The sequence below is a fragment of the Somniosus microcephalus genome, chromosome 11 (assembly GCF_052327205.1).
Source record: "Somniosus microcephalus isolate GS21.2 chromosome 11, FLI_Smic_1.0, whole genome shotgun sequence".
NCBI lineage: Eukaryota > Metazoa > Chordata > Chondrichthyes > Squaliformes > Somniosidae > Somniosus > Somniosus microcephalus.
The window spans coordinates 204,732,615-204,745,222 of record NC_140997.1 but is presented as its reverse complement, the minus strand read 5'-3'; the positions used below and the strand labels follow the sequence as shown (position 1 = coordinate 204,745,222).

General features: G+C 40.2%; 1 protein-coding gene across 2 annotated transcripts in view; it reads left to right on the top strand.

Moving 5' to 3' along the window:
- pparg (peroxisome proliferator-activated receptor gamma) overlaps positions 1–12,608 on the top strand; it is a 149,165-nt gene that overhangs the window by 114,546 nt on the left and 22,011 nt on the right. For both annotated transcript variants that reach the window (XM_086001757.1, XM_086001756.1), the window contains exon 2: positions 11,931–12,164. In XM_086001757.1, the coding sequence (XP_085857883.1) occupies positions 11,939–12,164 (226 nt within the window). In that variant the 5' untranslated portion in view covers positions 11,931–11,938. The remainder of the gene's footprint in view (positions 1–11,930; positions 12,165–12,608) is intronic.

Sequence of the window (12,608 nt, the reverse complement as noted above, 5' to 3'; positions counted from 1 at the left end):
AAGGGGAGGAATTGTAATGTATGTACCTTTAAGGGGAGAACTACTTTTTACAGCTCCTGTATCCTATAGTACTGGCAGTGATCACACCTGTATATAAACCCTGAGTAGTGATCTGTACAGTCAGTTGCAGTTTGAACCCTCATTCAGTAAACACCTGTTGATCGTTCCCTGCAGTCTCTTGTCTAATTATTGAAGGACACAACATCAAGATACACGGATCTAACAAAAACCAGGGGATCCGAGGTCAATTATACCAGTAGCCTGACTGAAGTCAGCTTACTCGGCACAGGTTGAATGTGAGGCCTGATTCAATCATGGCTTTCAAAAGGGAATTGGATAAGTACCTGAAGGAAAAAAATTTGCAGGGCTATGGGGGAGTGGGACTAGCTGAACTGCTCTTGCAGAGAGCCGGCACGGGCTCGATGGGCCGAATGGCCTCCTTCTGTGCTGTAGCCATTCTACGATTCTATGCTGAAGTTCCTGCTCAACATTAACCCCTTTTGGGAAGTGTATGCGTGCGGGCATCAGCTGATGACTGGGCCAGACCCGTGATACTACCCCCCCCCCCCCCCCGTACAACTGTATAGCCTGCTGACGTGGCTACTTGGGTGAGATTTTGGAGGATTAACACCACCTGTGGAACCATAAACCAAGTTGTATCACCATCTTCGAGAAAGAGGAGGTGAGGGGAGTGGAATGGAGAGGAATCATTTCTGCTAAATGATGTTGCATAATTCACATGCATATAAATTGGATTTCTTTAAGTTACTGTAAAATTTGATATACAGTCGATATTTCGCATATTAGAACTTTAAGAGTTAAAATTCTTGACTACTTTTCTATTCATTTGTGAAAAAATCCTGAGGCAGAGTACGTTTTATATAACACAAATAGTTAAAAAGCATAATAACGTGTTATGATTTAAGTTAAGTCAGTGGTTACTATATCAGAATTGATAGACTTTTGTCATGATCAGCTGAATATTTAAATAAACCACAATAAGGGATCTCTGAATAGAATGTTTTAACCATGGTGGTGATTGTTTTGACCTGGGACAAACCCAGCCAATAGGATAGCCACCAGTGTGCTAAAAATCCCAATTTATCTTCCGGCTTTGCAGTTTGTTATTGTCATTATTATGTCACTCACCTTCCCATAATGCCTTGTTTTACTATTTTAACAGGTTTAATAAAGAAAATATGATTTAAAACTAAAAAATAGCAGTTAGTGGTACCAGCAATAGAAGCAAGATATGCATGAAGAAAACAACTGTCATTTGAAGTGAACATTCTGAGTGTACCAAAAATTTACAATGCTGTGACAGCTAATCACATGATTGATACAAAAATAGAAAGTGCTGGAAACACATAGCAAGTCGCCAATATGCATGGAGAGAACAGAAGGGTCAAAGTTAGGGTCAAACACCTTCTTCTGAACTTCTACATGATTCATTATTGTTTCACCAGTGATTTAATCCAAATTTTAAAACAGCAGTTCTTAGAATAAGTTTTAACACTTAATGGACTGGAAGGAGGCTACTTCAGAACTTAGGAAACTAGCAAGAGCTATCTACACTAAAGACCAACCAAACCAAAAGGAATTTGTAGGCCGGTAGGCTCATTGTAACATTTAAGACCTGAACTTTTTTCTGTGGTGTAGTACGTCAAAATAAAATTTATTTTAGTGGAAAATTCAGCAGTTTGCATTGCCTTGAATGTGCCCTCTAAGTGCTGGGGAAGCCCCCCTCACTACTGATCAGATTCATTTTAATAAGGGGAAGTGGAACATGCTGCCATGGTCAGTGTAACCACTGTCTAGATATATTTTAACTAAAAGGTCTGGAGAGTGAGGAAGTTCAGCAAACACTCCATAGTTAAATAACCTCAGTTAAAACGCAATTCTATAAATAAATGAATTAATGCTTCTGTTAAAATAGTGCACAAGAGAAATGTGATTTTAAAAAATGTGCCGAGTGTTTGTACAATAACATCGCACAGTGTCATTTTCAGGCTATAGAGAGAGAAGACATAAACAGAGGTACAGTATGGAAAGTCACAACAGAGATAAGAGGATGAATGATGATGATGGAAACAAGCCAATCCAGATTCAGTCGCAAATTTACTCTCTTGTTGCAGTAATATTAACATTAGAAGTCATCTGTACTGACTGTATTCTGTGCAGAAGTGATTGCTGTGTCATCCAAAAAAAATTCTGTCCAATTTGCCAAATAGATCTGACAGATCTGTGCAGTGATAGAATTACATTGTTTTTATAGACTAATTTTTGATGGTTAGTAGTATTTTATGAAAAAATTACATATAAATACTGTATTAAACATTAGAAAACTTTTTGTGACATTTTTAAATAAACATCTACATTTTGGAAGCTAGTACATTTTCTTAAGCCACTGCACTTCAAAGTTATTCATTGTATGATTTATTTAAGATGTTTTGATGTGAAAGGCATTGAACAAATGCAAGGACTATTTAAATCTATGTCTATCTGAAAAAACCGAAAAGCAAAAAAAAAAAATCAGAAAAAATGTCCTTGTGTAAAACTCTCCATTAAGCTTTGTGTTCAGTTTTCAACAGTTCTCTGTAGGTCATGGCATGCTGCCAGCAAGCCTTTTCCTTTATTTTTCCAATACTCCCTATGTCAGTGTCCATAGAGCAATTGTAATACAATATCCTATAGCCCTGTTAACATCACCACTTGGATGTACAGTGATAATGAGTGTGCATTTACATAGAGCTTTTCTGGAATTGATCATGGTTATTTCTGTAAAAGAAACCATATAAATGCTCTGCTGGGTGACAATTTTTTTGGAAATATGTCTGGTACGCCCATAGGGTTTTCTTAAGCCCACCTGTATTGCCAGCCCTAAACTTCCCACAGTTTATACATCACACCCATATGCTTGAGGCATTTGATCGAGATTTGCAAGGGCTCACAAGAATATTGAAGTGTGTCGAGGAGATGAGTTTACCCGCTGTAAATGCTGGAAATAAACCAGAGATAATGCTACTATTTTAAAGTCTATAAACAGTCTACAGTGTACCAGTTGTGATATTTTTCTCATGTGTTGTTGCAACCAGATTTTTAAGTCGTAGAATGTTTCCTATGCGCAAACACTTATTGCATTCACTAGAGCATCTTTAGGAAGGTTTGTTGTCACTCTGTACTTTCTATTTGTTTGAAATACACAGAGGTGGCATTAGGACCATACAATTCCATGTGGATCCAGTGATATGTTTAACGATCTCGACTTTATCAACACAATGGGCCCCAAATCAAACCTTTACATGGGGCCCCTGCAAGGCAAACACCACTCCTGGAAATATATATAGCATATATAATAGTCGATCACCCTTGGCATTGCTCACAGGGGCTGCGATTTCGCCAACCATGGTGAGTCCACTGCAGCCGGAGTGGGTAGAGGCCTCAAACCCTGCTCCCATCTTCATCCCACCTCTTCCAAGTGATTTTGCCCTGATTGGAAGGGAAGAGAATGTTTCCTTAAAGGGACCATGTCCACATTAATTTTGACAGTTGTGCTGTCAGTGTTCTACAGCATTGAGGTGCCGCAAACACTGACAATGACTGCACAGAGGTGCAGGGCTGTACCCAGGCTCTCCCATGACTCCCTCCATATGTTTATGGAGGGAGTCACAGCACTCCGGGGGGGGTGGGGGGGGGTGTTGGGGCTCTTCCCTTCCAATGGGCGGAAGAGACCTCCCCAGGAGATCATCACAGCCTGGTAACACATTGCACAGGAGGGCACAAGCGGGGATGTTGTCAGGAGGACCAGGCTGCAGTGGCGCAAACCTTTCAATGATCTCAGTAGATCACGAAACGTTAGTACAAAGCCACACTCAACCTCATCCTGCTGTGCCACTCATCATATCCCCATTACTCTGCCTTCCCTACCCTACTCCTGCACATCCTTACACCAACTTACCTTACAACTCCACCCATCCCTCTCTATCTATGTTATCACTTCCCCATCTCACTAGCCACCACTCACCCTCACCCTCATCCTTGTCCAATCATTCAAACTAACAACACACAAGGGTAGGCACTTGTGTGGTTTAGCCAATGTACATGTAAAGTTTCTGTTGATGTATTGTCAAGCATTGAAATCTTTATTTTCACCACTTTGCCTTCTTGGACAGATTTGTGTGCACCTTTGGAAGTGTCTTAGTGAGTTGCAGTGAATGGTGAGACATAACGGTACCCTCCGCAATGGTGATGAGTGTGAAAGGAATGGCTTGGGCATTGTAGGGATGCTTTATGGTGTTGGTGTGAGGTGGTACCAACCTGGTGCATCATGTGGCAGCCAGGGTGTACAGCGTCAAGTAAAGTAAATCTGGCCATCCCTGGCGTCCCGGGCAGCAATGTGGTCGGGTGCTGCTGGTGTGCCTGGTGCTGCTGGTGTTGGGGCTGATTGTGGTGGGATTCTGAGGACCAAGGTAAGATGGTGTCAAGGGCACCGATGCTGATGTAATAGATGGCAGGTGAAGTTGAGATGACAGAAGCGATCTGTCACTGGTGAGAGAGGTTGTTCCACGGAGGTGACACTGGATAGAGAGTTTGCTCCAAACACTTACAACCTGCATAAAGCTCAATCTGTCTTCCAAATGCAGTAAGCAACAGCTTCTGAGCTTGGAAAGTGAACAGCTATGAGATGGAGCTTTTATAGCACATTTGCAGCTGTCAAGTAATGAGATGATTCCATGGTCATACAACTCCCGACCTGCTTACCTGACGTGATCCCCAAGCAGCGTGGACCCCGTGGGCGACCTTGTAAAATGTTAGGGTGAGCGCAAAATACTTTTTAATGGGCTGCTAACAAGGTCATAATGACTTGATTTGCTTCCCCCACCGTTGCGTGTCGGGTCTATTCAGCGTTAACAGACCCGACATCTGGGAAAGTCGCGTGATGGCGGGTTGACAGTGGGGTCACGACCCGCCACCGACCATGCCCGCTGACCCCCCAAAAAATTCCTCCCACAGAAAGGGTGGGGTAATCTGAAACACAGAGAGGGTATGGAAAATGCAAGGAAAATTCTGGAAGTACCTCGGAGACATAGAACTGGAAGAAATGTGGACTTCAGAATGATTAAGCAGGTGGGAAAGGGGATGCTAGAAATATGAGTAAGCAGGATTATATTCCATTGAGTACATAGTTTTACTAATTTTTAGCTGGGAGTTGATCATTTTCACAGCCATATTCAGTAAAAGGTTAATATGCCATGACAAGATTACTGAAAGGAAATTTATGTGTTCTGAAAGTTGGACCCCAATAGTCACCATGGCCCAGAATTTGCAGTTGTAATGATGGCAAAACTGCCAGCGTTCGCCATCATTACTGTGTAAAACTGACAGCAACTTCTGGCGTCTGCACATGAGCAGTTAAACGCGGAAATCAGGAAGTTGCTGTTGGTGATACCCTGCTCCTCCACAGGGTGTGCTGTTGCAGCCTTCGCAGGTGCAATCAACACTGAATCAGTGAATTGATGTGAACTTCTTATGCACTATTCCACTGTAAAAAAAAACATTGAAAATGTTAACCCTTGTTGAATGAGTTGTAACTGAGTTTTTAATGGTGTACTTAGTCATAATTATTGCTGAACAGCCTCTCTCTGCCTGAAAAACTAATTTTATAAGTGTGGAGTCTCATTCGCTCAGAAGACCATTTTAAAAAATCCATGATTTTTACAATAATAAAAATTCATTTTTTTAGTTTTTATGAATTTCAGCTTTTACCTTCATCTCGTGTATGTCCCAATCTTTATTTTGCTTTCTGTAATATGATTAAAATGTGAATTATGATCTGTGTTGTTTACTTCCTGCTTTGCTGTCTGTGAGAATTCTTCAATCTGTTTGGCTGATCAGTCTGTCTGATGACTTAATTCTTGCTGGACGCCACAGATCCCCTATAGATGGCGTCAGATTCAAAGTCACGTTGGAATAGAGGAAATTGACGCTCTAGAGCCTGCTAAATCTTTGTGGGCAGTTTTATTCGAGGTCAGCGGCGCTCGCCGTCACTTTGCTGCTAACCGCAAAATCTGGGTCCATGTCTATGTCCCACTGTAATGGTGATAGAGATGCACGGGAAGATGCAGTTGTCTGGACTGATTAGACTTGGTTGTTCTTTTCTATTTCCCTTTATTTACCAAATATAGGTTTAGTTCTCATTATTTAGGTGAACCATTTTAGTTTTCTGAATTTGATTGCAGTCAAATAGAACAAGTATATAAAATGTAATAGTTTCACTAGGATCATGCATTGTGAATAAAGGAGAGAAAAACACATAAAGCAAACTCTGAGAGGAAGAGGAAATCACAGGCTGGCATTTCCCTTACCTGGGCGGGTCCAGTGCGGCCGGTGTCCGTGGTGGGTCGCGTCTCCGCTGCTGGCTCCATCCTGCTGTAAAGAATGAACTTTCCTTAATGGAGCCTATTAAGCCCGCCCAGCATGTTACCCAGCCCAATTAGATGGAGCAGGTCTGGTGACGTCACTCCTAAGCTGGGATCCTTAGAGACATTAAATTTTAAGTTCAATCTAACATAGTGGATGTTGAATCTTTACTGTACAATCATATAATAAAAGTTATGAGTGGCAAAGAAATATTTAAATAATATCTAAGTAATATGACTCCATCTACAATTATGATCAAGAATATAACTTAAAAAGTACATTAATTGGGAAGTTATTGATGCTTTAGTCACAAATCTATAGACTTTTGTATCAGTAACTGGTACAAATAAAAGATGTGTGTGTGTGTGTATAGGTAATACATAAAATTAAGCAGATTTTAAATATAATTGTAAAGGGGTGGATTTACAATCTTATGCAAGTTCAGCAGAACAGCTGCGGAATCCCTGACGAACAGTGTAAGTGGTGCTTACATTATGTTTCTGGGATTTCTGCAGCTCATCCCTTGAAGTTAACAATGGGCGAGTGAGAGAACCTCTGCAGAAATTCACCCTAAAGTCTCAGACTGAAAAATTAAATTAATCATATTCAGGGACTGAAAGCAAATTGAACCAGTGGAATGAGTGATGAGAATGAAATTGTTATGGTTGATGACTTGATTTAATGTGTAACTGGACAATCACAGTATACTGTGAGAAAAACCTGACCAGAAACAACACAAAAATGTATTTAAATGGTATATGTCATTTTTTATAGTGCAGATCAATTCACTGCAATTACTGTTGAGTTGGAAGGCAACAGCCAAGAATGGCCAGTGGAAAATTTACATTTACCAGAAGCTTTTCAAGTAGAACAGAATCTCCATCAATCTGTTAGCTGATATAATCAACATGTTTTTATTTTGGTTTGTTTTCCATGCTGTCAAGTAACCAACTGGAGCAATGGCCACGGAACTCGCGCCTCAGGTTGAACTGTGTGAATCCCGTGGCCATGCAGGGAAATTTAAAAATTAGGGGAGAAAGGCTCTTAAGTGCCTGTAAAGTACCTCATAATGATTTCAATTGGGTCCCCTGCCGCTGCAGGTTGGGTCGGCTCCACGCTGAGAGATGCGCCTGTGGGAAAGACGCATGGGAGCGAGTGGACAGCATGTTCCTGACCCGCTGTCAAATAAGCCAACTTTCCCACCCGACCCACCACCGATCGCGCCAGCTACCACCATGGGAAATTCAGCCCACAGTGTGGGACATTGAAAGAGAGAAGGAAATGTTGACAGGAGGCATTGAGAGAAGTGGAACAAAGGAGAGAAAACATTGGGAATGGAGAAAAAGAGGACAGGTGACAGAGTAGGGAATGAGGAAAAATTAAACAGCAGAGAGGAAATGTGGAAACCCTGGTATGAGCAACCTAATGAGAAGGATTAGGAAAATAGCAGTGAGCTTTAATGAATGTTTGAGGCTACAATGCTCTGGATCTGTTACAGAGGATAAATATATTGAAAAATAACAGCAGATATAAACACCTTTCCCATCCCCAAGTGTGGAAAAGTACTGGAGATCTGAAAAGATTGATTATTTTACTGTAATTGGATTATGGTAAAAGGTTGAAAAGAAGTTCTGAATGGTAGAGCTATTGTAAAATCCACAATACGCGCAGTTGTATTCAGCTTCAGAACCTCTAACAGCCCAGTGTCAGAGCTGCTGCTTCAAAGCTCAGACACAAAAACAGACACAGGAAATAAAGTGATCAGATTTTATCACCAAATAAATAAAAATACATCTATGCTTAGCTAGCTTTCAGCACGCTGTGGCCCATTTTGTACAAAATGAGAGTGCCTGGTATATATGCCCCTACAGTAAATGGACATCCTGTTTGTTACAGGCTTAATAAATGTATCCACATTATACCCCAAAATTACTTTCCAAACCATATTAATTAATGTAAAGTGATGGTGGTGCTTTGTAACTCAAAGTAACCAAAACTTATTTGATATTAATTCAGATGTAAATTTGAGGTGAAAAATAAAAGCCCACAAACCACACACAGTGTAACAAGTTGTGGCCGCGTTCTATTTGCCATACCTTTCCACTTTAAGGTGTCACAAATATAGTAAATTTCCTTGTGGAACCTCTGACACCACTGTAGTAGCAGCATCACCACAAGGACTGAGTGGTTCAAGAAGATGATCCACTATCACCTTCTCAGGGCAACTAGGGATGGGCAAAGAATGCAGCCTTGCCAGCATCACCCACGTCCCAAGAACAAATAAAAAATCAGCCATCTGAGTCTAGAGAGGAAATACTGCCTGGAAGTATATAAATTGCCAAAGTGGGGTAGCAGTTTTTTTGCTGACGCTTTTTATTTCACTGCCATGATGTACACTGGCAGAAAGGATGCTGCATGCTGTTGCCGCATGGTAACATCCTCGCTGAAGGATGAACAGTTGTAACATAACCACTGCGAGTTTATAGATTTGATAACTTACAGTTGATTTCCAGAAAATAGTATTTCATATATATTTTTAGTGCCCACCCTAAGTTTTGGGGGGTTAAATCCAATCAGTAGTTTAATATATTTTCACAGGACAAATTTACTTACCATATTTGAAAGTTAATTTACATTGGAGAACTGAAATGCCTAATTCCATGCAAAGGCAGATTTATTTTTTTCATTTAAGGGAATGCATTTGAGTTGTTTAACTTATTGTTTTATTTGCTTTATTCTTTTTAAGTGGTGTGTATTGTGTGAAGAGTAAGCAATTTACAGCTGTATTTTTTGAAATTTCAATTGTTTCTGTTTCTTGATATAATGTAAAAGTGGCAGCAGTCGGAAACTATTGGCCCAGAAATTAGGTTCGGGGGCTTGCCGCGCGTGCAAGCCCCCGATGTGCACTCACCCAGCGCGCCGACATCTGAAGCCTGGGCCTGCTTGGAATTCCTGTCACTGGCCCGGTTCAGATGTCGGTACGCTGTGCTTACCTGATCCAGCGGCGTAGTTAGTTCGATGTGCCGGCTGGGATCAGGTGAGCACTGTGCAGCCAATCAGGGGAGGGGAAACTTCATTCATGAGTTTGATAGTAAGAACTGTCAAACTCATGAAAAGTACGGGCACCCAAAAGACTAGTTTAACTTTAAATAAAATTTTTAAAAACATCCCAATAATTAAATAAACTATAAATAACTTTAAAAAACTATTTTAAACAATTAATCAAATTTTTGAAAAAAATAATTTTTTTTAAAATCGGGTCTAAAACTACACTTACCTTACTGTAAAGTCCTTAAAAACAATAAAGCTGTGGAAAAAATGTTATAATTTTAAGTAATAGACCACTTACCTTAAAGAATGAAGTCCTTGCGTCTCCTTTTTACAAAGGAGACGCCCTTACACACGCGCAAACCTGTGGGGAAAAAAAGGAATTTCAGCGCGCACGCGCAGACTCCTGCGCGCACGCGTTCGTCCTCTGAACCCCTTGGTTCAGAAGACAGAAAATGCCGGTTTTCCGCACATGCGCTGTGCATGCTGAAAACCGGCACTTCCATCGGGCCCACGCGTGAGTACCCCGTCCGTACTCACGCATTGGGCCCGGAATTACTGGGCCAATGTCTTGTGGTTAATTTTCAATGCCCTAAGATATTGCTGATGTGATGTGAAACAAAGGAAGTATTTGTTCTGAGTTTGGCTCCACTGATGCTGGAACTCTGTAAATGAATAACATAGCTGTTGCAAATATAATCGCTAAATGCTTTAATTTAATAAAGTTAGCATTTCTACTTTTTATAGTTGCATAATCATTACACATTTTTATATGCTTTAAATCCAATTCCACATTATACACTCTTGTACTGAGTGACCTTAATTTTTAAAGCATATATTGTGCAATGCGTATAGCTGATTGCATCAACTAGGAAATCATTATTTGCAGGAGATTTGAAGATAACTTATTAACAGCTGAGCTGTACGGTTCTTTTGAAGTGATTGATACAGCAGAAATATGTGTTTGCATTTAAAACACTAATTGGAAAAATGTAGCCATTTAATCTTTTCAACAGTGAGATATGTTATGTTTAAATATATTCATGTATTTACTTTCACACAAGTTTCTTTTTTGAAATAAATGTTAATCACATTAAAGTAAATTTACGCAGCTGCACAGAATCCGAATATAATTTCTCATCCTTAGATAAAATGTATAAAAAGCGATCTGATTTTTCTGTTTTGATGCAAAAATATATCTATAATACACTGAGGGAAAAGTAGAATTAAAGTTAAACTTCAGATGGTTGGGCAGATTTTAGTAGTTAGAACTACACTTGGCGGTGCTCACTTGCCTTGTTAAACAAAGTATTGAAGCAATATTTTAGATCTGAAAGATTAAAGAAGGGCAATAATACACATGCTTCATGAGCAATTTGATGCCGGTTCCTGTGCTGATCTTATCTACTCTGGTTTTGCACCGATTTCTTTCTACAGTGAAATATGCACCAGACAGTCACAAATGCATAGGGGTAGAAATTAGTCTGAGTTCGCTTTCAGGCTCAGACTCGCTGCTGCAGCGGCAGCGAACGCCAGAACCTAGAGGCCCAAGGAGCGATAGAAATGAGAAGTCCTCGGGCCTCATCTGAATAATTGTATCGAGCTGACTGTGCTGGTCGCGCCTCCACAGACAGCTCGCCCGACGGGAAAATCAATTTCGGACCACCTGCCTGGCTGGCAACGGCCCTCGGGTAAGTTCCGGGAGGTGATTTCGAGCATGAAACGCCGGAGTGAGGAGATGGGGAGAGAGCAATCACCAGGACTGTGGAGTCAGGTCCAGCTCCTCCACAACGTGTTTTTTTAATCAATTAAAACTTACCTGTAGTTGGCGGCCACAAGGACCACAGAAGAATCCCGACGCCTGTCCCGCTTATCGGAAACAAATTTTATACAGTGGCCCTTCAATAGGCGGCAGGCCCTCAATTAACATATTCAAAGGGCCTAATGCCAGTTTTAGGCATCTGCCCCTTCTGAAGTTGGCGCAGGATGGATCGGGAGCGGGAACTGGGCAGTATGCTTTTCCCCACTATTTTAGGAATACTACTGCCCTGTTTCCACCCAGTGGAAAATCTACCCCTATATTTTTAAAGTAGGATCATTGTTCTAGGAAGGCTTGGAAGAGCTATGCTACCCTGAGCGCATGCAAGAGATCTGAAAGCAATTTCCAACAAAAACTGGATCACTTTCAATACAGTGGCATGAAAGATTACCAAACAACTTTTCAGGAGTAATGCTACCTTTGATATTGTATGTTTGATGAGTATCATATTGCACATTATATGAACTGTTTGACATAATTCTTAAGAATGAAATATTAAATGCTATTATTTAATACTATATATTGCAAAATACTAATACTACAAAAATAGTATTATTGACTACACCAGTTTGGGTTACACAAGAATTCAAAACAGGATTCCTTAAAACAGACATAATAATTCTCCTTTTTTTCACTTTTCCAGGATCAAGAATGGTAGATACACAATTGCCTTTATGGCCCATCAACTTTGCTATGGGTACAATGGACCTGTCGGAACTTGCCAACCATTCTCATTCCTTCGATGTAAAGCCATTTGCTACAGTAGACTTTTCCAGTGTTTCTACAATTCATTATGAGGATCATGCTGGGACCTCTTTAAGAATTGATGAGACGTCTTCAGACTACAGATATGATGAAAGATTTCTGGACTATCAAAGTATGTTATTTCTTTCATTATATATTATAGGACACCAAAACCTAATGAAAGCTACCTATTATTTTCATAATTTTGGTTTTTTTTTTTTAAATTTGGGTTACAGTATTTGAATTCCTATTATCATAAATAATATGCATGTGAGCAAAACCTTCCTATTAATGCCCTTTTGGCTAGTCTCAAAGAAATAAAGGGTGAGCTTAAGTTGATTGATTTGGGGAGGGGAAATTATTAACAGCATGTCAGTGGAGAACAAATGGAATACTTATTAAAGGCATGCTACTGAAAATAAAGGATATATGCATACCTAGCATTAGCAAGTGTAGACTAAATGAATATCACTCTAAATGGATCAAAAAACAATCAAGTGAAATAAAGAAGATAAACAAACTACATATCCTGCAGGGAGAAGGACATTCAAGAACATATTAAAAGCTCTGGGGAGCC